This window comes from Mustelus asterias, chromosome 2 (assembly GCF_964213995.1).
Source record: "Mustelus asterias chromosome 2, sMusAst1.hap1.1, whole genome shotgun sequence".
NCBI classification, from domain to species: domain Eukaryota; kingdom Metazoa; phylum Chordata; class Chondrichthyes; order Carcharhiniformes; family Triakidae; genus Mustelus; species Mustelus asterias.
Window position 1 is genome coordinate 65,190,121 of NC_135802.1, and position 18,368 is coordinate 65,208,488.

At 44.2% G+C, this 18,368-nt stretch overlaps 1 protein-coding gene across 1 annotated transcript in view; it reads left to right on the forward strand.

Moving 5' to 3' along the window:
- The window catches only part of LOC144508500 (contactin-associated protein-like 2), a 1,535,312-nt gene that overhangs the window by 1,275,304 nt on the left and 241,640 nt on the right, over positions 1 to 18,368 (forward strand). The window contains exon 17 of the mRNA XM_078236477.1: positions 716 to 886. Within this exon, the coding sequence (XP_078092603.1) occupies positions 716 to 886 (171 nt within the window). The remainder of the gene's footprint in view (positions 1 to 715; positions 887 to 18,368) is intronic.

Here is an 18,368-nt window from a genome sequence, read left to right on the forward strand (position 1 = left end):
TTACTCTGCTGAAATTATTAGCTCTGAAGTCATCCTTCAAACTCATAGACTCTGCCATCTTTATAACATCTAATTTGGAGCTCTTGATTACAGTGAATAGGAGAAACATAACAAACTATTTGAGCTTATTCCATCAGCCTCCGATGCTTAATCCAACTGCCATGTAATTTCCCTCTGGATCAATATAATTCAGTTTAATCAGTCACTTTTAAAGATTTTCTAGTTGCTCCATGCAAATAACTCACTTTAAAATCTTAACATTTTTAGTTACTCTGCACAACCTCGATATACAACTATCATGATGGCCGCACATCTTGTCATTTGTCAGTGTTTAAATCTACTGAATTGTTTCTGTGAGTGAGCCACCTGCCAAATGCTTTATTTACCTCCTTAAACTTTCCAGTCTCCAGTGATGAACTAGATCTACAATCTATAGCATGTAGCCACTGTGTGTTTATTGTAAGTGACAGCTCTCCCCACCAAGTGTTGTGTGCCTATGTATATTTTATTATGAAAATGGCAGGATGAATGACTAAGCACAAGGTTAATTTCTCGTGTGCAAGTAATGTTCTTTTTGTATCATAACTGATGAGATTTTGGAAAGCTTTGACATTTTATCAGCGCACCAGCTGCTCCATTACTGCATCTCTTATTATTCAAGGCAACTTGTCGAATCAGCTACTGTCATTTCTCCCTCTCTCTCCATCTCTATTAGGAAACTATTGGAATGCTGCCTCATTCAATACACCTTCTTCCTATCTTCACTTCTCAACTTTCCACGGAGAGACCAGTGCTGACATCTCATTTTACTTCAAGACATCAGTCCCTTACGGAGTTTTCCTTGAAAACCTGGGCAACACAGACTTCATAAGGCTTGAGCTGAAATGTAAGTTGGCCTGCAAAAGTGCAGATCCCTTTTGACTCTGTAGGCTACATTTAGATGTCACTTCTAAGTATTTGCCATTAACACTTCTGGAAGTCTAATTTATATTACTTAAAGTATGCAAGTACGAAAAAAATTTAAACAAACTGATGTCCATATAAATGGCACAATGATCCGATTGTACTTAAATCCTGGAGTTAATGGGAATCAATTGTTATGTTCTCTAAACCTATTGTGTAGCATGCAGTGAAATCACCATTCTAATACTGATTTTGACCAGTACGATGACACCACCTTGAGGAAACAATCTGCCACCACTTCATTTTAACACGAGTTACAGCATAACTGCACCAGATCTTTCCAACCTGATTTTAATATATTTTAGTGTTAACTGCAGAGCAAACAGAACAGTCCACTCACATAAAACTGTACTTGGTATTTATAAAGCCTTGTAGAGCAGGCAGCATATTTTATCACCTCTCAATCCATAGGTATTCTCAGACCAAACCGTATCAAATATGCAGTAAAACAGCAATGTCCAAAGTTCTAATTGTGAACGGTTCAGGATCCATGTTTACATTGTGTGACAGGAAGGGATGTTGCACCTTTAATCGGTTTGTAAACTCCTGTAGGAGGAACCATGTGATAAATTCCAACAAGCAAGGGAACAGTATCTTCTCCATTAATCATGTTGTTGTTCTCTTGTGTAAGCCTATCTGTCCAGATCAAAAGAAGAGTTGACAGAGATTGAAGATTATTCACTCTCAACTTTTTACAAACATGTGTAAATATGGAAAAGCTAATTATTTTTACACACTGCTGGTCAGTCATCAGCAATATGAAACATCAAAGCCCTCAGAACAGAATTTAATTCTCACAGGCTTTCCCTTTATCAATTTCTTGACAGAATACCATTAATCAAATAACAATTTGTTCATTTTATTTCATGTTCCTTCAAGATATTTCACCAGGAAAAACTTTTGTTTAAAAATAAATTGTCATGGTTGGTGCATACCATATCAAGGTTGGAATTTTTCAAATGACAGAAAATTGTTAAATGAGAAATGGCAATTATTGAGCAATACCTTATTTTCATGCTTGCAACCCATTGGACTGAATTCTAATTTACCAAAATGCTGGGGGCCAGGGTAAGGGGATGGTAACAGTGTGGGTCCAATATTACATGTCAGTGGCTTACTGACCCAGCCATTGTATTTCTGGAGTTGCTGACCAATTGAACGGATATGATGATGACCTGCCTTAGTCAATTTCAACTCGTTTTTAAAGGGACATTCCAAACATGAAATTCAATGGATTTTGGAGCAGAATACTTTGACGTTGCAGGCTTTTAGGATGATGTCTTTATCCATCAGAAGAGTGGCCACCTGCATGAAGCGTCAAGTGTGACAGTCAAACCAGTGCATGCAGACCATCACCACAATACATAGCACATAGAACAGTACAGCACAGAACAGGCCCTTCGGCCCACGATGTTGTGCCGAGCTTTATCTGAAACCAAGATCAAGCTATCCCACTCCCTATCATCCTGGTGTGCTCCATGTGCCTATCCAATAACCGCTTAAATGTTCCTAAAGTGTCTGACTCCAATATCACTGCAGGCAGTCCATTCCACACCCCAACCACTCTCTGCGTAAAGAACCTACCTCTGATATCCTTCCTATATCTCCCACCACGAACCCTATAGTTATGCCCCCTTGTAATAGCTCCATCCACCCGAGGAAATAGTCTTTGAACGTTCACTCTATCTATCCCCTTCATCATTTTATAAACCTAACACAATAGATTGTAAACTGAATGTCACTTTTAAATGAGATGAATGATACCTTCATCTTAATTGCTCATTGCCCTGCTGATCTGCAGAAAGTGTTCTTCAATTCATTGTGGATGGTGAGCCATGAGAGAGATGATGGTAAGAAGGGACTTAACTGAAAGTGCTTAGAATTCTCACTTACTACCCCTTCCTTTCCCCCCAGTCAGAATCCCACGTACTGCTGATGTCCCAGTGGCCAAAACAGTCCCTGCACAGGTGTAGGTGGAACAGTCTTTGGTAGAGCACCCACAGGCCCCATAACCAAGAGGATGATGGCCAAAAGCAGCTCAGCAGCCAGAGCTGGGATTTGAGCATTCTGCCTCTATTTCTGTTGAAGACAGGGGTTGTGCCATTTAAAAAATGCCAGAAAGAGGAATGATAAAGATTATGGGATTGTTAGATATGTTATATTTTTGAGCCACATCTATATTATTTCTTTCCACCAAGTTCCTGTGACACTCGTTTTTCATTGCTGCCTGACAAGGAGCCTTGTGATAAATAGCAAGGCATAAATTGGCACCGAGCGATGGAAGGTTGTGTTAGGGATGCTTGGCTGTCAGCAGGACCGATGTGTTGGGTGGATAGTGGAAATGCAGGGTCAGTGGGTGAGTGGTTTTGCATGTGGCTGACAGATGAATATACTGGGAAAATCTAAGTGAATCTTACAATAACAAAAGATTCCGTATATCCTGGGTAGCAATGTACATCACCGCCAGTACCTTCAATTCTTCCACCTCCTTGGAATTGCCTGAAGAGGCTCTGTGCTCCATGCCTTGGTCCTCCTGCAGGATCAAAGCTTGCTGCTGTGAAATATGCAAAACACAGCACACCAGGACCGCTCTGGAGATCCTGACTGATGCACAGTCAACCAATATTACTGCTTCATGATGTGAAATGACCAGGGAGTCTTGACTGCCACAGGACAAATGCATCATGGCAGCTACCCAAGAATCTGCATGAACAACATTTTGTGGTTGTACACGAGCTGCACACTGCAGATGATGAATGCTCCTGGGTGATCTATAGTTGCCTTAATTGCCACACAGATGCTCTACACTTGTAGAAAGCCAGAGCATCTACTCATTCTGACTGACACCATGACAGAAAAAGGTCATGACAGAAAAAGTGTACATAAGCCAGCCTTGGCAAAAAAGCCAACAGATATCTGTTATGTGCATTTCGGGGCTGCTTACTGTGAGATTCTGCATGTCCCTCGCAAAACCCTGGAAGAATTCAGAGGCAAAGAGCTTGTGGGCAGTGACGCCTGTGACAGGTTGCAAATGACTGCCACCATCTGACATGAGACTCTGAACCCTCTGAGACATCAGCATTGCAACATGTCAAGGATGCTGCTCTTTGCCTGTACTTCCTGTGTGACAGGTACTGCCTCCTGCCAATTGTACCTTTCTGCTGATCCCATCTCCAGTGGAGCTACAGGCTTATGAGAAGCAAGCTGTTGTGGCCCCTGCTGCTGGTCCACCTGTTGGTGCTTGTCCTGCTGCCCCTATTGCTGCTGTTGCTACTGCTAATGATCATGCTGGTCTTTTAGGCCCAAAGTAAAACAACACAAGCAGAACCAATGCTTCCAGGGTAGGTCATAGCTCTGATGCACTATCAATCAAGCAAAGACTAGTTTGTATGCAAGAACATATAGGCTTTTATTCGCAAAAGACTTGGAGCACACCCATGCTGATGAACTGGTCCAGAGACTGAGGCAGGGGGGTTGGGAGCAGTCACCTTTATACCTGGACCGGGGGGGGAGGAGTCTCAAGCAGGGCCGGCAGGGGCATGCCCAGGCATGTCACACACACACACACACACACACACAGGCAATAAGCTTAACAGTGGTTTACCACATTCACCCCCTGCTTTTAAAAAAGAGTCCGGCAGGGGTGAGGTGGGTGGAACGATATTTACAGAATTACAAATTTATAATTCAATCCCTCTGGGGGCTTGATCTGCCACTGCGACCGCCGTAGTGCCGATTGTGGTGTCGGTTCCGGTGGCCGCGGTGTTGGTTCAGGTGCCAGGCCATAGTCGCTCGAGTCGTCTATGGTCCCTTCCGATTGTCGGGTGCGTGGTGGCGGCTCCTGGGGCTCAGGCGTGCTGTATATGGGGGTTGGGGGTGTGGGGTTGTGGGTCGTTGTGGTCCCTGGGGCACCTGCGGGTGCCAGGTCTCGAATGGAGACCGTGTCCTCCCTCCCGTCGGGGTACGCCACATAGGCGTATTGGGGGTTGGCGTGGAGGAACTGGACTCTTTCGACCAGGGGTTCTGACTTATGGGTCCTCACGTGCTTCCGGAGCAGGACAGGGCCTGGGGATGTCAGCCACGACGGTAGTGAGGTCCCCGAGGAGGACTTCCTGGGGAAAACAAACATTCTTTCATGAGGGGTAGCATTGGTAGCTGTGCAAAGGAGTGATCTAATCGAGTGTCGTGCATCAGGGAGGACCCCTTGCCAGCGGGTGACTGGAAGACCTTTAGACCTCAGAGCTAGTAAAATGGCCTTCCAGACTGTCGAGTTCTCCCTCTCTACCTGTCCGTTCCCCCTGGGGTTGTAGCTGGTGATCCTACTCGAGGCTATGCCTTTGGAGAGCAGGGACTGTCACAACTTATCACTCATAAAGGAGGATCCCCGGTCGCTATGGATATAGCTAGGGAAACCGAACAGGGTGAAGAGGCTGTGCAGGGCCCTGACGACCGTGGCCAACGTCATATCCAGGCAGGGAATAGCGAAGAGGAAACGTGAATATTCGTCAATGACGTTGAGGAAGTATATGTTGCGGTCAGAAGAGGGGAGGGGGCCTTTGAAGTCGACGCTTAGGTGTTCGAAAGGGCGGGTGGCCTTTATGAGGTGTGCTCTGTCTGGCCGATAGAAGTGCGGCTTGCACTCTGTGCGGACCTGGCAGTGTCTGGTTATAGACCTGACTTCCTCAATGGAGTAGGGCAGGTTACGGGCTTTAATGAAGTGAAAAAACCTGGTGACCGCCGGGTGGCAGAGGTCATTGTGGAGAGTCTGCAATTGGTCTATTTGTGTGCTGGCACATATTCCCTGGGACAGGGCATCTGGGGGCTCATTGGGCTTCCCGGGCCGGTATAAGATGTAATTGTAGGTGGAAAGCTCGATTCTCCACCTCAATATTTTATCATTTTTGATCTTGCCCCGCTGCGCGTTGTTAAACATGAATGCAACTGACCGTTGGTCCGTGAGTAGGGTGAATCATTTACCAGCTAAGTAGTGGCGCCAGTGCTGTACAGCTTCCACTATGGCTTGGGCCTCCTTCTCGACAGAGGAGTGTCGAATTTCAGGGCCTTGGAGGGTTTGTGAGAAGAAGGCCACGGGTCTGCCCGCCTGGTTAAGGGTGGCGGCTAGGGCGAAGTCAGACGCATCGCTCTCCACCTGGAATGGGATGGATTCGTCTACAGCGTGCATCGTGGCCTTCGCGATGTCTGCTTTGATGCGGTCGAAGGCCAGGCGGGCCTCTGCCGTCAGGGGAAAAGAGGTGGATTTGATGAGCGGACGGACTTTATCCGCATAATTGGGGACCCACTGGGCGTAATACGAGAAGAAGCCCAGGCATCTCCTCAGTGCTTTGAGGCTGGTGGGGAGGGGAAGTTCCAGGAGGGGACGCATGCGGTCGGGATCGGGACCGATGACCCCGTTTTCCACAACACAACCAAGGATGGCAAGGCGGCGTGTGCGGAATACGCACTTCTCCTTATTATGGGTCAGATTTAGGAGTGTGGCGGTGTGGAGGAATTTGTGGAGGTTGGCGTCGTGGTCCTGCTGATCATGGCCGCAGATGGTGACGTTATCCAGGTATGGGAAGGTGGCCCGCAGCCCGTGCTGGTCTACCATTCGGTCCATCTCACGCTGGAAAACTGAGACCCTGTTGGTGACGCCGAAGGGACCCCAAGGAAGTGATAGAGGTGGCCATCCGCCTCAAAGGCAGTATATTGGCGGTCTTCCGGGCGGATAGGGAGCTGGTGGTATGAAGATTTTAAGTCAATGGTGGAGAATACCCGATATTGCGCAATCTGATTAACCATGTCAGATATGCGGGGAAGGGGGGTACGCGTCCAGCTGCGGGTAGCGGTTAATGGTCTGACTGTAGTCAATGACCATGCGATGTTTCTCCCCGGTCTTAACAACTACTACTTCGGCTCTCCAGGGGCTGGTACTGGCCTCGATGATCCCCTCCCCTAGGAGCCGTTGTACTTCAGACCTGATAAAAGCCCTGTCTCCAGCACTGTACTGTCTGCTCTTGGTGGCGATGGGCTTGCAGTCGGGTGTGAGATTTTCGAACAGTGAGGGAGGGGCGACTTTAAGGGTCAAGAGGCTGCAGGTGGTGTGCGGTGGGCGATCTAAGAACTGGTGATTGCAAACAGAGAGTGGGGGAAAAGGCCCATTATACTCCATGGTGACACTCTTAAAGTAACACAGGAAATCTAGCCCCAGGAGTACAGCAGTGCAGAGTTGTGGCAGCACGAGGAGCCTGAAGTTTTTGTACACTGTGCCCCGTACAGTCAAGGTCGCCACGCAGTACCCGAGGACATCCACCGAGTGGGACTTTGAAGCCATGGAGATCGTTTGCTTCACTGGCAGTACTGAAAGGGCGTAGCGACTCACTGTGTTAGGGTGAATAAAGTTCTCTGTCCTCCCACAGTCAAATAAACAGTTTGTAGTGCGACCGTTTACCTCGATGTCCATCATGGACCTGGTGAGTTGGTGAGGCCTGGATTGGTCCAGCGAAACCGAAGCCACCGTTGGATTTTGCAACGCAGCTGACGGCCTCCAAGATGGCGGCCCGCACGGCTCACACGTGGCTGACGGTGTCCAAGATGGTGGTCCGCACTGTTCACACGTGGCTGAAGGCATCCAAGATGGCGGCCCGCACAGCTCACATGCGGCTACCGGCGCCCATGATGGCGGCCCCCGCGGGTCGCACGTAGGGCTACTGGGCTTGGAGGTCGACTTCACCCTGCATACCTTCGCGTAATGGCCCTTCTTTCCACAACCGGAGCAGATCACATCCTTCGCCGGGCAGCGTTGTCAGGGGTGCTTCCCCAGGCCACAGAAGTAGCACTTCGGACCTCCAGAGACTGCCGCAGCGGTCGGGTCATTGGTGGGACGTGGCATGGCGTAGGCCTGCGGCCCTCCAGAGTACAGAGGTGGCGGCGACTGCAGCGTCCACGATGCGCCCCCGTGTTCGGGGGTGTAGGCCTCGAGGTTACGGAAGGCCACCTCTAACGAGTCGGAAGCGCTACAGTCTTATGTAGATCCAGCCCACCCTGTTCCAGCAGTCGTTGTCGGATATAGTTTGACCTGATACCCGTGACATAGGCATCTCTGATTAAGTCCTCAGTGTTTTGGGCGGCTGTTATGGCCTTGCAGTTGCAGGCCCTGCCAAGTGCTCGCAACGCGCGCAGGAATTGATCACCCGATTCTCCTGGCTATTGTCTGCGAGTAGCGAGAAGATGTCTGGCGTAGATTACATTAGTCTGTTTGTTATACTGGCTTTTTAAAAGTTCGATCGCATCCTCGTAAGTTTCAGCGTCTCCAATCATCGAGAATACTTGATCGCTTACCTGGGCGTGGAGCACGTGTAGCTTGTCGGTTTCGGTCCGGACGGTGGAGGCGGTGAGGAAAGTTTTGAAACATCGCAGCCAGTGATCGAAGCTGTTAGTGGCTCCTACGGCTTGAGGATCCAATTCTAGTCTATCGGGTTTTAGTATCTGCTCCATCCCAAAACTTTTGCGAATAAAATTGATGCACTATCAATCAAGCAAAGACTAGTTTGTATGCAAGAACAAATAGGCTTTTATTCGCAAAAGACTTGGAGCGCACCCATGCTGATGAACTGGTCCAGAGACTGAGGCAGGGGGATTGGGAGCAGTCACCTTTATACCTGGACCAGGGGGGGGAGGAGTCTCAGGCAGGGCCGGCAGGGGCATGCCCAGGCATGTCACACACACACACACAGGCAATAAGCTTAACAGTGGTTTACCACAAGCTCCAAAGTGGAGATCAGGTGTACAAACCTCAAGTTGTCAAAGTAACATCGCAGCACAGGTACTGTAAACAAAGCCTTTCACACAAGCAGCCAAGGAGAGAACTAGTTATGAGGTTTCAGTACTTGATGGCATATTTCCACATCTTCAGTCTCCTCAATTGCCTAGAGTCATAGACGTCTACAGCATGGAAACAGGCCCTTCGGCCCAACTCGTCCATGCTGCCCTTTTTTTTTAAACGACTAAGCTAGTCCCAATTGCCCGCGTTTGGCCCATATCCCTCTATACCCATCCTACCCATGTAACTGTCTAAATGCTTTTTAAAAGACAAAACTGTACCCGCCTCTGCTACTGCCTCTGGCAGCTTGTTCCAGACATTCACCACCCTCTGTGAAAAAATTGTCCCTCTGGACTCTTTTGTATCTCTCCACTCTCACCTTAAACCTATGCCCTCCAGTTTTAGACTCCCCTACCTTTGGGAAACGATGTTGACTATCTAACTAATCTATATCCCTCATTATTTTATAAACCTCTATAAGATCGTCCCTAAGCCTCCTACGCTCCAGAGAAAAAAGTCCCAGTCTATCCAGCCTCTCCTTATAACTCAAACCATCAAGTCCCATCAAACATCCTGGTAAATCTTTTCTGCACTCTTCCTAGTTTAATAATATCCTTTCTATAATAGGGTGACCAGAACTGTACACAGCATTCCAAGTATGGCCTTACCAATGTCTTGTACAACTTCAACAAGATGTCCCAACTCCTGTATTCAATGTTCTGACCAATGAAACCAAGCATGCCAAATGCCTTCTTCACCACTCTGTCCACCTATGATTCCACTTTCAAGGAGCAATGAACCTGTACCCCTAGATCTCTTTGTTCTATAACTCTCCCCAACACCCTACCATTAACTGAGGAAGTCCTGCCCCGGTTAGATCTACCAAAATGCATCACTTCACATTTATCTAAATTAAACTCCATCTGCCATTCATCAGCTCACTGGCCCAATTGATCAAGCTCTCATTTCAATCCTAGATAACCTTCTTCACTGTCCACTTTGCCAACAATCTTGGTGTCACCTGCAAACTTACTAACCATGCTTCTTAAATTCTCATCCAAATTGTTAATATAAATGGCAAATAACAGTGGACCCTGCACTGATCCCTGACGCACACCGCTGGTCACAGGCCTCCAGTTTGAAAAACAACCCTCTACAACCACCTGTCTTCTGTCATCAAGCCAATTGTGTATCCATTTGGCTACCTCACCCTGGATCCCGTAAGATTTAACCTTATGTAACGACCTACCATGCGGTATCTTGTCAAAGGCCTTGTTAAAGTCCATGTAGACAGCGTCGACTGCACTGCCCTCATCTACCTTGTTGGTTACCCCTTCAAAAAACTCAAATCAAATTTGTGAGACATGATTTTCCACTCACAAAGCCATGCTGACTGTCCCTAATCAGTCCTTGCTTCTCCAAATGCCTGTAGATCCTGTCTCTCAGAATACCTTCTAACAACTTACCCACTACAAATGTGAGGCTCACCGGCCTGTAGTTCCCAGGCTTTTCCCTGCAGACCTTCTTAAACAAACATTTGCCACCCTCCAATCTTCAGGCACCTCACCTGTGGCTGTCGATGGTTCAAATATCTCTGCTCGGGGACCCGCAGTTTCATCCCAAGCCTCCCACAACCTCCTGGGATACATTTCATCAGGTCCCGGGGATTGCAGGTCCCTTGATGCACTTTAAAACTTCCAGCACCTCCTTCTCTGTAATATGTATACTCCTCAAGACATCACTATTTATTTCCCCAAGTTCCCTAACATCCATACAGTAAATACTGATGAGAAATATTCATTTCGGATCTCGCCCATCTCTTGTGGATCCGCACATTGATGACCTTATTGATCCTTAAGAGGCCCTACTCTCTCCCTAGTTACTCTTTTGCCCTTTATGTATTTGTAGAATCTCTTTGGATTCTCCTTTGCCTTATCTGCCAAAGCATGTCCCCTTTTTGCCCTCCTGATTTCTATCTTAACTCTACTCTTACACCCACTGTACTCTTCAAGGGATCCACTTGATCCCAGCTGCCGATGCATGCTGGGATCAAGAGGATCTTGTGTTCTTGTATTCTATCACCTGGCAAGTTTCAAGAAGCCTAGGAATCCCATGGATCTACAGTAACAGTGCAAAAGCAATGTTAATATTGATTTAATTCATTGATGCATGACTCGCCTATGTCTTGGGGTTTGATCATATCTAGCTGAATGCACTATAATTAAATGCAGAAGTTGGCAGTTTGAAACCAGTTTCCCCACATGTTGCCACTTTCCCGTGTTTTACCCCCCCCCCAAATCTATTCCTTCCTGCACATTAAAATTCAACCCATTCTTTTGAATAATAATTTTAAATCTAAGCCTTCTGGTATCTAATTCAGATGAGAAAACAAATGGCCAGGATTTACTGGTCCCACTGTGGAGGGACCCACCATGGAGGATTTGGTGGGCCAGCCAAAGGTCCAGTGATTTCTGGCGGGACCAGATGATCCCAGCAGGGGGGCAGGGCCAGGAAATCCCACCCAATGGCTGGCACCCCACTGCTGCTGCAAACGAGAATGGAGAATTTGGTGCTCAGCCAAATTTCCATCCACTGCAGAGGGACTGGAGAATCCCGCCCGCATGAACAGCCAGAAAATTCTGACCAACGTGTTTGTTTTTCTGGCCCTGACACCGGTGGGTGGTCAGGACAAGAAAATGGCTCTCCAAATTTTCCTGTCCCACCCACAACGATGCCCGCCAATGTCGGGGCTGGAAAATCCCATCCAAATTTACAATAAAGGGAGAGAGGGAGAGAATTATAATTATGCCTGTTCTCATAGCAATACATATTTTTCCCTAAAATCTATGATAGAAATTAGAAATATATATACAAGTCTACATGGAGCACTAGCCTCATTTCTCCAGCTTTGTACTTTTGTGAAATGATGACACAAATAAATGACCCTTAGCACCCACTACATTTTTGAAAAATTGGGCCATTAATGATGCTGCTTTCTTCTTGACAGTTTATTCACTTAGCTGAACAGTGAAAACCTTGTTGTGACATAAAGGACAGGCCTCATAAGTGCATGGAATAACCCCGCAGGCAGCAGCATTTAAAAAGCCTTGTATTTTTGAAATAAGTGTTTGCCAAAACCAAAGCCTTTATTTTTCATAGTTTATTGTGGGTGTCAACAAACAGAAAGCTGGACATCACCATCAGGGCAATCATGTCATGTGCAAGGAACAAACTTCAAGTCATTATTTTATACAGAAATATCAAAAGGTTTGCCGTGTAGTTTTAATGCAGATAGTACTGTCAGACTGTCAATAATTTAAAACCGAATGTATGGTCAAGGATCACAAGATCATCATTGATCTTTAGGAATAGTTAACAGATCATGTTTACTCAATGTAATCAATATTTCAGATATTTTTGAATATGCACTGACCTACAGCATGTAATCTTCCCCTTAATCTTCAATGCACTCGGATACAGAGATTAAATGAAGAATAATGAATCCCTGGTAGTGCTTACAAGGCAGTAACCTAATCAATTGGTTCATTGCACTCATGAACCAGTGTAGCAAAACCCCAAACAGTTCACAGCTGTCATTTGAACTTCAGGACTAGATTATCCTAGATACTTGTTAGTTTGTATAATGTATATAGTCCCTTTTGTTGAATATTTTATTCGACTTTGGTTTCATTTGTCTGATGACAATAAAGTAGTCAATAGGGATACAGATGAGATTTTATGATAGCTGCACGGAAGTATGAATAATGGTGTTACTTTGTTAAGAAACAGTTTGTGGCTGATTACTGGGAACGTTTATGGCCAGTGTATGTTATGAGAAGGATTTTCAGGAATCATTCTTGGTCCTATTCCCAGTGGTGGCCATTTTGACTAATGAGAGTTTAGGGTCAGCAGGCTAACCACCCTGGGAGGGCAACCAATTAGACCTTATAAAAAGTGCATTTATGAAGCCAACTGGAATTTTACAAATGGCCTCCAGCTTCCTGATGCAACAAGGGATAGTTTAACTGCCTCGAAGAGGGCAGCCTGTGGTAGATTAGGGTGCTGGTACTCCAAGCAGGTGACATGCCCTCCCTGCCTACCTGAATGGGAATGCAGCAAAAGGCCACCCTATAGACAGTTTCCCCTCCCCTTTCTCGTGGGTTCTTTTGCATTTTCTAACTATATTTTTGAAAGTGTCTGAGAAAACATCTTCCTGTTGAAGCCCCCCTCAATTTAATGACCTTCCAGCTTCAGAGAAGCACTTCGCTGCAGTAAAAGGCTTCTGATGAGATCTCAAGTTTGAATACACGCCTACTATCTTAATTGAGTAGGGATTTATCTCCATTCCAATTAAGGGGGTTCCCCAGTCTTAACTCCAGCATGACCATTTCCCTGGGTTGCGGGAGCATTCAGGACCTGGAAGCCATCCGACTCCTGTTTCCTGCCCCTGAAGCAAAAGTGTAGCCCCATGAGTGGGTTTGAGCAAAATTCATATGTGCTCTGCTTAAAGACAGGTCCTTGGCTCTTGTTGCTGATGCTTTGTCCTGAGCTTGTTTTATTGGCAGTTTTGTAAGTGGTGGTTTGCCATTGCCCTTTCATTCAATTGCAAACCACACAAGGTCCAAACTACAACTGAATCAAGCTTTGCTGAAAACATCCAGATAAATTGAAACCAGAGATCCTCACCAAGCTCCACCCACCTCCACAATGCCTGCTCAGGGCTGTTATCAAACCAATCTTTAGGTTAATTGTCCCTCATTTACAAGTTATTCTTTGATCTGATGCAATAAATGGGTTTTTCAATTTTTTATGGTTCACTAAATATTTTTTTAACTATTTTAGCACTACCAACCAAAACAAAAATATCTCTCTGGAATGCCCTTCTTTGCAAGCATTAAGGGCATCACAGTTAAGTAAGCTCACAGTTAAGTAAGTCCACCAGCTGTTTCGTAGCTCTATCTCATCAATGCTGACCTTTTTAAGTGCAATAAATATCCCGCCAGCTTGTTTTAATTGCATTTATTCCATTGTCTACAATTAAACTTTAATTCCTAAAACTAAAAGTGATGAACCATGAACTCAATATTCGCAACAATATCCTTACTTGAAATCATTTGTCGAATGTTTTTTCTGCAGAAATAATTAAAATTAAAAAACAGTATATTCACAGAAGTTTAAAAATAGCTTGGCGACAACATATAGTTAAGATGTCAATAAGCGAGCATTGAATTTCTCCACAGACTGTAAATAATAACCAATTAGCCTTATTATTTACAATCTAATTGAATCCAAATTAATTACTTTTGCGTTAATTAACAATGAGAAACACCTCACACACGTTATATTGGAAATGCATCACTGCATATTCTGCTTTCAAACAACAAGATTAAAAACCATCAAGACACGGGACTGAATTTTCCTAACCCCATGGTGGCAGGCTTGGAGGTGGGGAAGGGCTTGGTGCTGGACAGAAAAATAGGGGGAAGCAGCGCTGGGATGGCTCCTTGATGCATTCCCGCCACTGGGGAACTTTCTCAGGGACAGGCAGGAGTATGATCAGTTGTCATCCACAGAGAAAAGCAGCCAATTGAGATGATTAAGATCAGATTTAGGGATGATTGGGCTCAAAGGGCCAAATGGCCTACTCCTGTTTTCATTTCTTATGGTTTTATATATTCACTCCCTGTGAAAGAAGGCAGGTTAATGATTTGTACCAAGTTTTATCTCCAGTCTTTGTTCACTTCATTGAAGAAACTATGTTTTCATGCAAGTAACTTAATTCCTTTAAAAGTAGGATGGTTAGAACAATTACAGGAGCAACAATTACAGGAAAGCTAGCAATTCTTTTTTATTTTTGCTCCAGTAGAACTGGAAAATGTTGGAAATGCTCAATACATGAAGCAGTATCTATGCAGAGAAAAACAGAGGTCAGTTAACATTGGTCAAAACTAGTGCAGATCATGAACCTGAAGCATTGGGTGGAATTCTCCCAAGATGCTGCCAGTTTGATTTTACAGCAGGAACTTCCGCTAGTGCCTGCCATGGTGGGTAAGACCAACTGCCAGAGGCTGACGTGAAACTAGTTTGAAAGCCGGATGAAAGCCAGACCCTTCACACCAGTTGGCTTGGTCATATAGTTCGAATGTCAAATGCTAGGCTTCCAAAGTCAGTCTTCTTCTCCCAGTTAAGTCAGGGCAGACACACAAAAGAAGCACTTCAAGGATGTGCTGAAATGCAAAATTGACATCAACATCTATGAGACCATTTGCTTGGACCAAATCAGATGACGGCAGAGTCTGTGGGAAGGATCCCAGCATTTTGAGACTCAATGATGACAAAATGAAGAGGAAAAGAGAAAGCAGCGAAAAAATCATATGATGACCTAAACTGATAATATGCAACCAGAACATCCCACATGACAACAACTGCCCTACATACCATAAACTCTGCAGATCCTGAATCAGCCTCGTTAGTAATTTTTGGACTCAAGGAGGACAATCATCCTCGCCAGCGAGGAATAGCTAATAATAATATGGTATAAATATGTATATCAACTGGTATACGAAGGTGTAAATATAAATTGGAAAAAAGATTTTTTTCAATTTTCTGTGAACAATCACATTTTCATCCTTCAAATTTTATAAGGTCCTTCTGATGCTAGATGCCAGGGACAAAAAAAGTTCAGTATGGATGTGGTGTGAACAATGGATAATATGTCAGTTGACATAGTTCTGTCATTTGGAAAGAATTTCCATTTGGCTGCCAACAGTTATGTATTAAAATTCCCCCCCACTGGTGTAACGGTAGTGGAATATCTAGCATCTAGATTGTATAAGCAAATAGGATAAGAATAGGAGTTGAACCCTGTTTGCTATAAATGTGACAAATGTAGGAATCAGACCTCTGCTCTCCTTATTCATGAGTCATTTCTGATGTACTGTTACTTTCCTGAATGTATCATCCAGTGATGCCACACCATTATGCCAGTCATTAATATCCTCGTACACATGCAATGGGTGATATGAATCTTACAACAATTCACAACTCATTATTCTGATCCAGCTATCAGGGAACATTTTAAAAAGTTCAATTTTAGATATGCCTTAATCTAAAAAAAAAGAATAGCAAAAACACATCATTTCAAATTAATTCATTTTTTAACTTAAGTGAGAGAACCAGGTTCAGAGAATATAACTTGGTCATTGTAATCATTGCATTGTGTTTTACTACACTCTCAGGAAGTGTTCAGTGAACAAAACAATCTGACCACACTATGGTAAAATATAGCATTACACAACAAAGGAGAAGCTATGCCAACAAGCTAATCTGCTTGGCATTTGTGAATGATCTGGTTTGCTAGTCAGAAATTAATTTCCATTGAAAAAAAAATTATCCACTCTATCAGTTGTGTCCAAAATGGAAGTAGACTGCAACATAAGGATTCAGAAGATTTATTAGTGGCTGATTCTCTTGGAACAAGTTTATTGCCATTGAACATTATTATTAAATTTACCCTCCACAAAATTGGTCAGTATTGCCCAGGATTTATATGTACATGTCTAAAAGGTTCAAGATGATTTATCAACAGGTGTATCAATAACTGTAATTTTAGTCAATATGTATAAATGTCCCGGACATGGAGAAAAATTGATCTGTTTTTATTGTTTTTGTTGACAAGAAAGACACATCTTTAACGACTTCAAGTGTGGGGACCCAACCAGCTCAATCATGCTATATTTCAAGACCAGCCAACCAACTCAATCATGCTATATTTCAAGACCAGCCAGCCCACTCAATCATGCTATATTCCCCGACAGGGAGCTGCCAAGTTCCATGGCAGTGTCTGTTTCATTCTCCCCGCGTCTGCGTGGGTTTCCCCGTGGGTGCTCCAGTTTCCTCCCACTGTCCAAAGATGTGTGGGTTAGGTGGATTAGCCGTGTTAAGTTGCCCCTTAGTATCAGGGGGACTAGCTGGGTAAATAGGGCATGGGGTTATGGGGATAGGGCCTGGGTGGCATTGTGGTCAGTGCAGACTCAATGGGCCGAATAGCCTCCTTCTGCACTTCTGATTCTAAGAGAAGTGAAGTTTGAACAGTCTGACCTTATAATGAGCACATGCTTAAATATGGCATATATAAATGTGCAAGAAATCATTGCTAAAAAGATACATTAGATAGTTAGCTACTGAATCAGTCCTGGACATAGAACTGTATTTTAGCTTTTACCATTATTTGTTCTATAATGGTTCTGGTTTGTAAGATTCACATTGTTCATTACTGATCTTGCATTTCTAACATGCCTGCTATCACTAAGAATATTATAACACAAGCTATTCACAAGACAAAAGTTCTTATTAGAGGAGTGAGTGTGAACATTAACTGCAAGGGAAATTGCAAGATGACAGAAGTGCTTATTCTGCTTCTCAGTGTTCTGGTTTGTACCTTTTTGCCAGTAAAGAATGTACTGGTTAGACATTTAAGACTACGTAATAGCAGCCTTAGAATAAAAAAGCAGTTCTTGAAACTGAAATCTATAGCCCAAATTATTGTGACAGATGATATTCTAGTCAAACTAGTTTATAGAACAACTGAAATGTGAATTTTGATCCTTTCTCAGATGTATAATAAATTGGTAAGTCAGTACAGTATCCGCAAGAAATTGTGGGCTTTGTCCAAATCAAAAAATAGGCTTCAGATGATGAGTTGGACTCTCACTTTGTAGTAAGTGCTGGGTTTCCCATTGGTACTGCTATCACAGTTCTCACTTTCATTAAATGAGGCCCAGCCGCAAAGATGACTAAAGCCCTACAATATACATGAAGCTCTTTTTTCTATTTTCCCATTCTGCTGTCCTGTTCCTGAACATGTCATGGTGCAGACCTTTCCTAATCATGATGGCAGATAGGAAAAACGCTTTCACCCAGGCGAAAAGAAAATCAAGCGAGCTCTGCTGCAAGTCGTCAATCCAATACCACCTACTTCACACCATTGCCAAAAATTGAACTTAGCTCACAGGTTCCAAACCTGTGCCCTACAATTCTGTGACACAGCGTATTGACACACCAGCATGACAGATTACTAATCCAGAAAACCAAGATTAAACATAATTCTTGAAAGTATGAACATATTTTAAACTTCTTATCCTAAAAACTCACTCTTAAAAAATCTACTCCCAGTCAGTTTTGATTAATGGCAGAAAATCTCATCTCATCCTATTGTTGTTTCACTTTCCCACAGTTCCTATTGTTAGTTTAATCACCACACACAATCAATTGACTGAATCATGTTGCCTTTGCTGAGCTGTTGCTTTCACATTCCCTGTTTATTTGAAGTCACTAATCCCTCATCTGCTTCATCTTTTGCTGGTATTATTCGAATATAACGATCTACAAGACTTTTCTGTGGCCATCTGTCAATAGTAACCTGGTAATACTGAAAGCCCCGACTCTCAAAACCTGGATTCCTTTAAGTCATGTAGATGGTGTCATTAACTTTAGAACAACAGAAATGCAACCAGAATAACAAAGGTACATCTTGTGATAAGACTAAGATTTTCTAGAGACCATGGTGATGCAAAATTGTGTATGA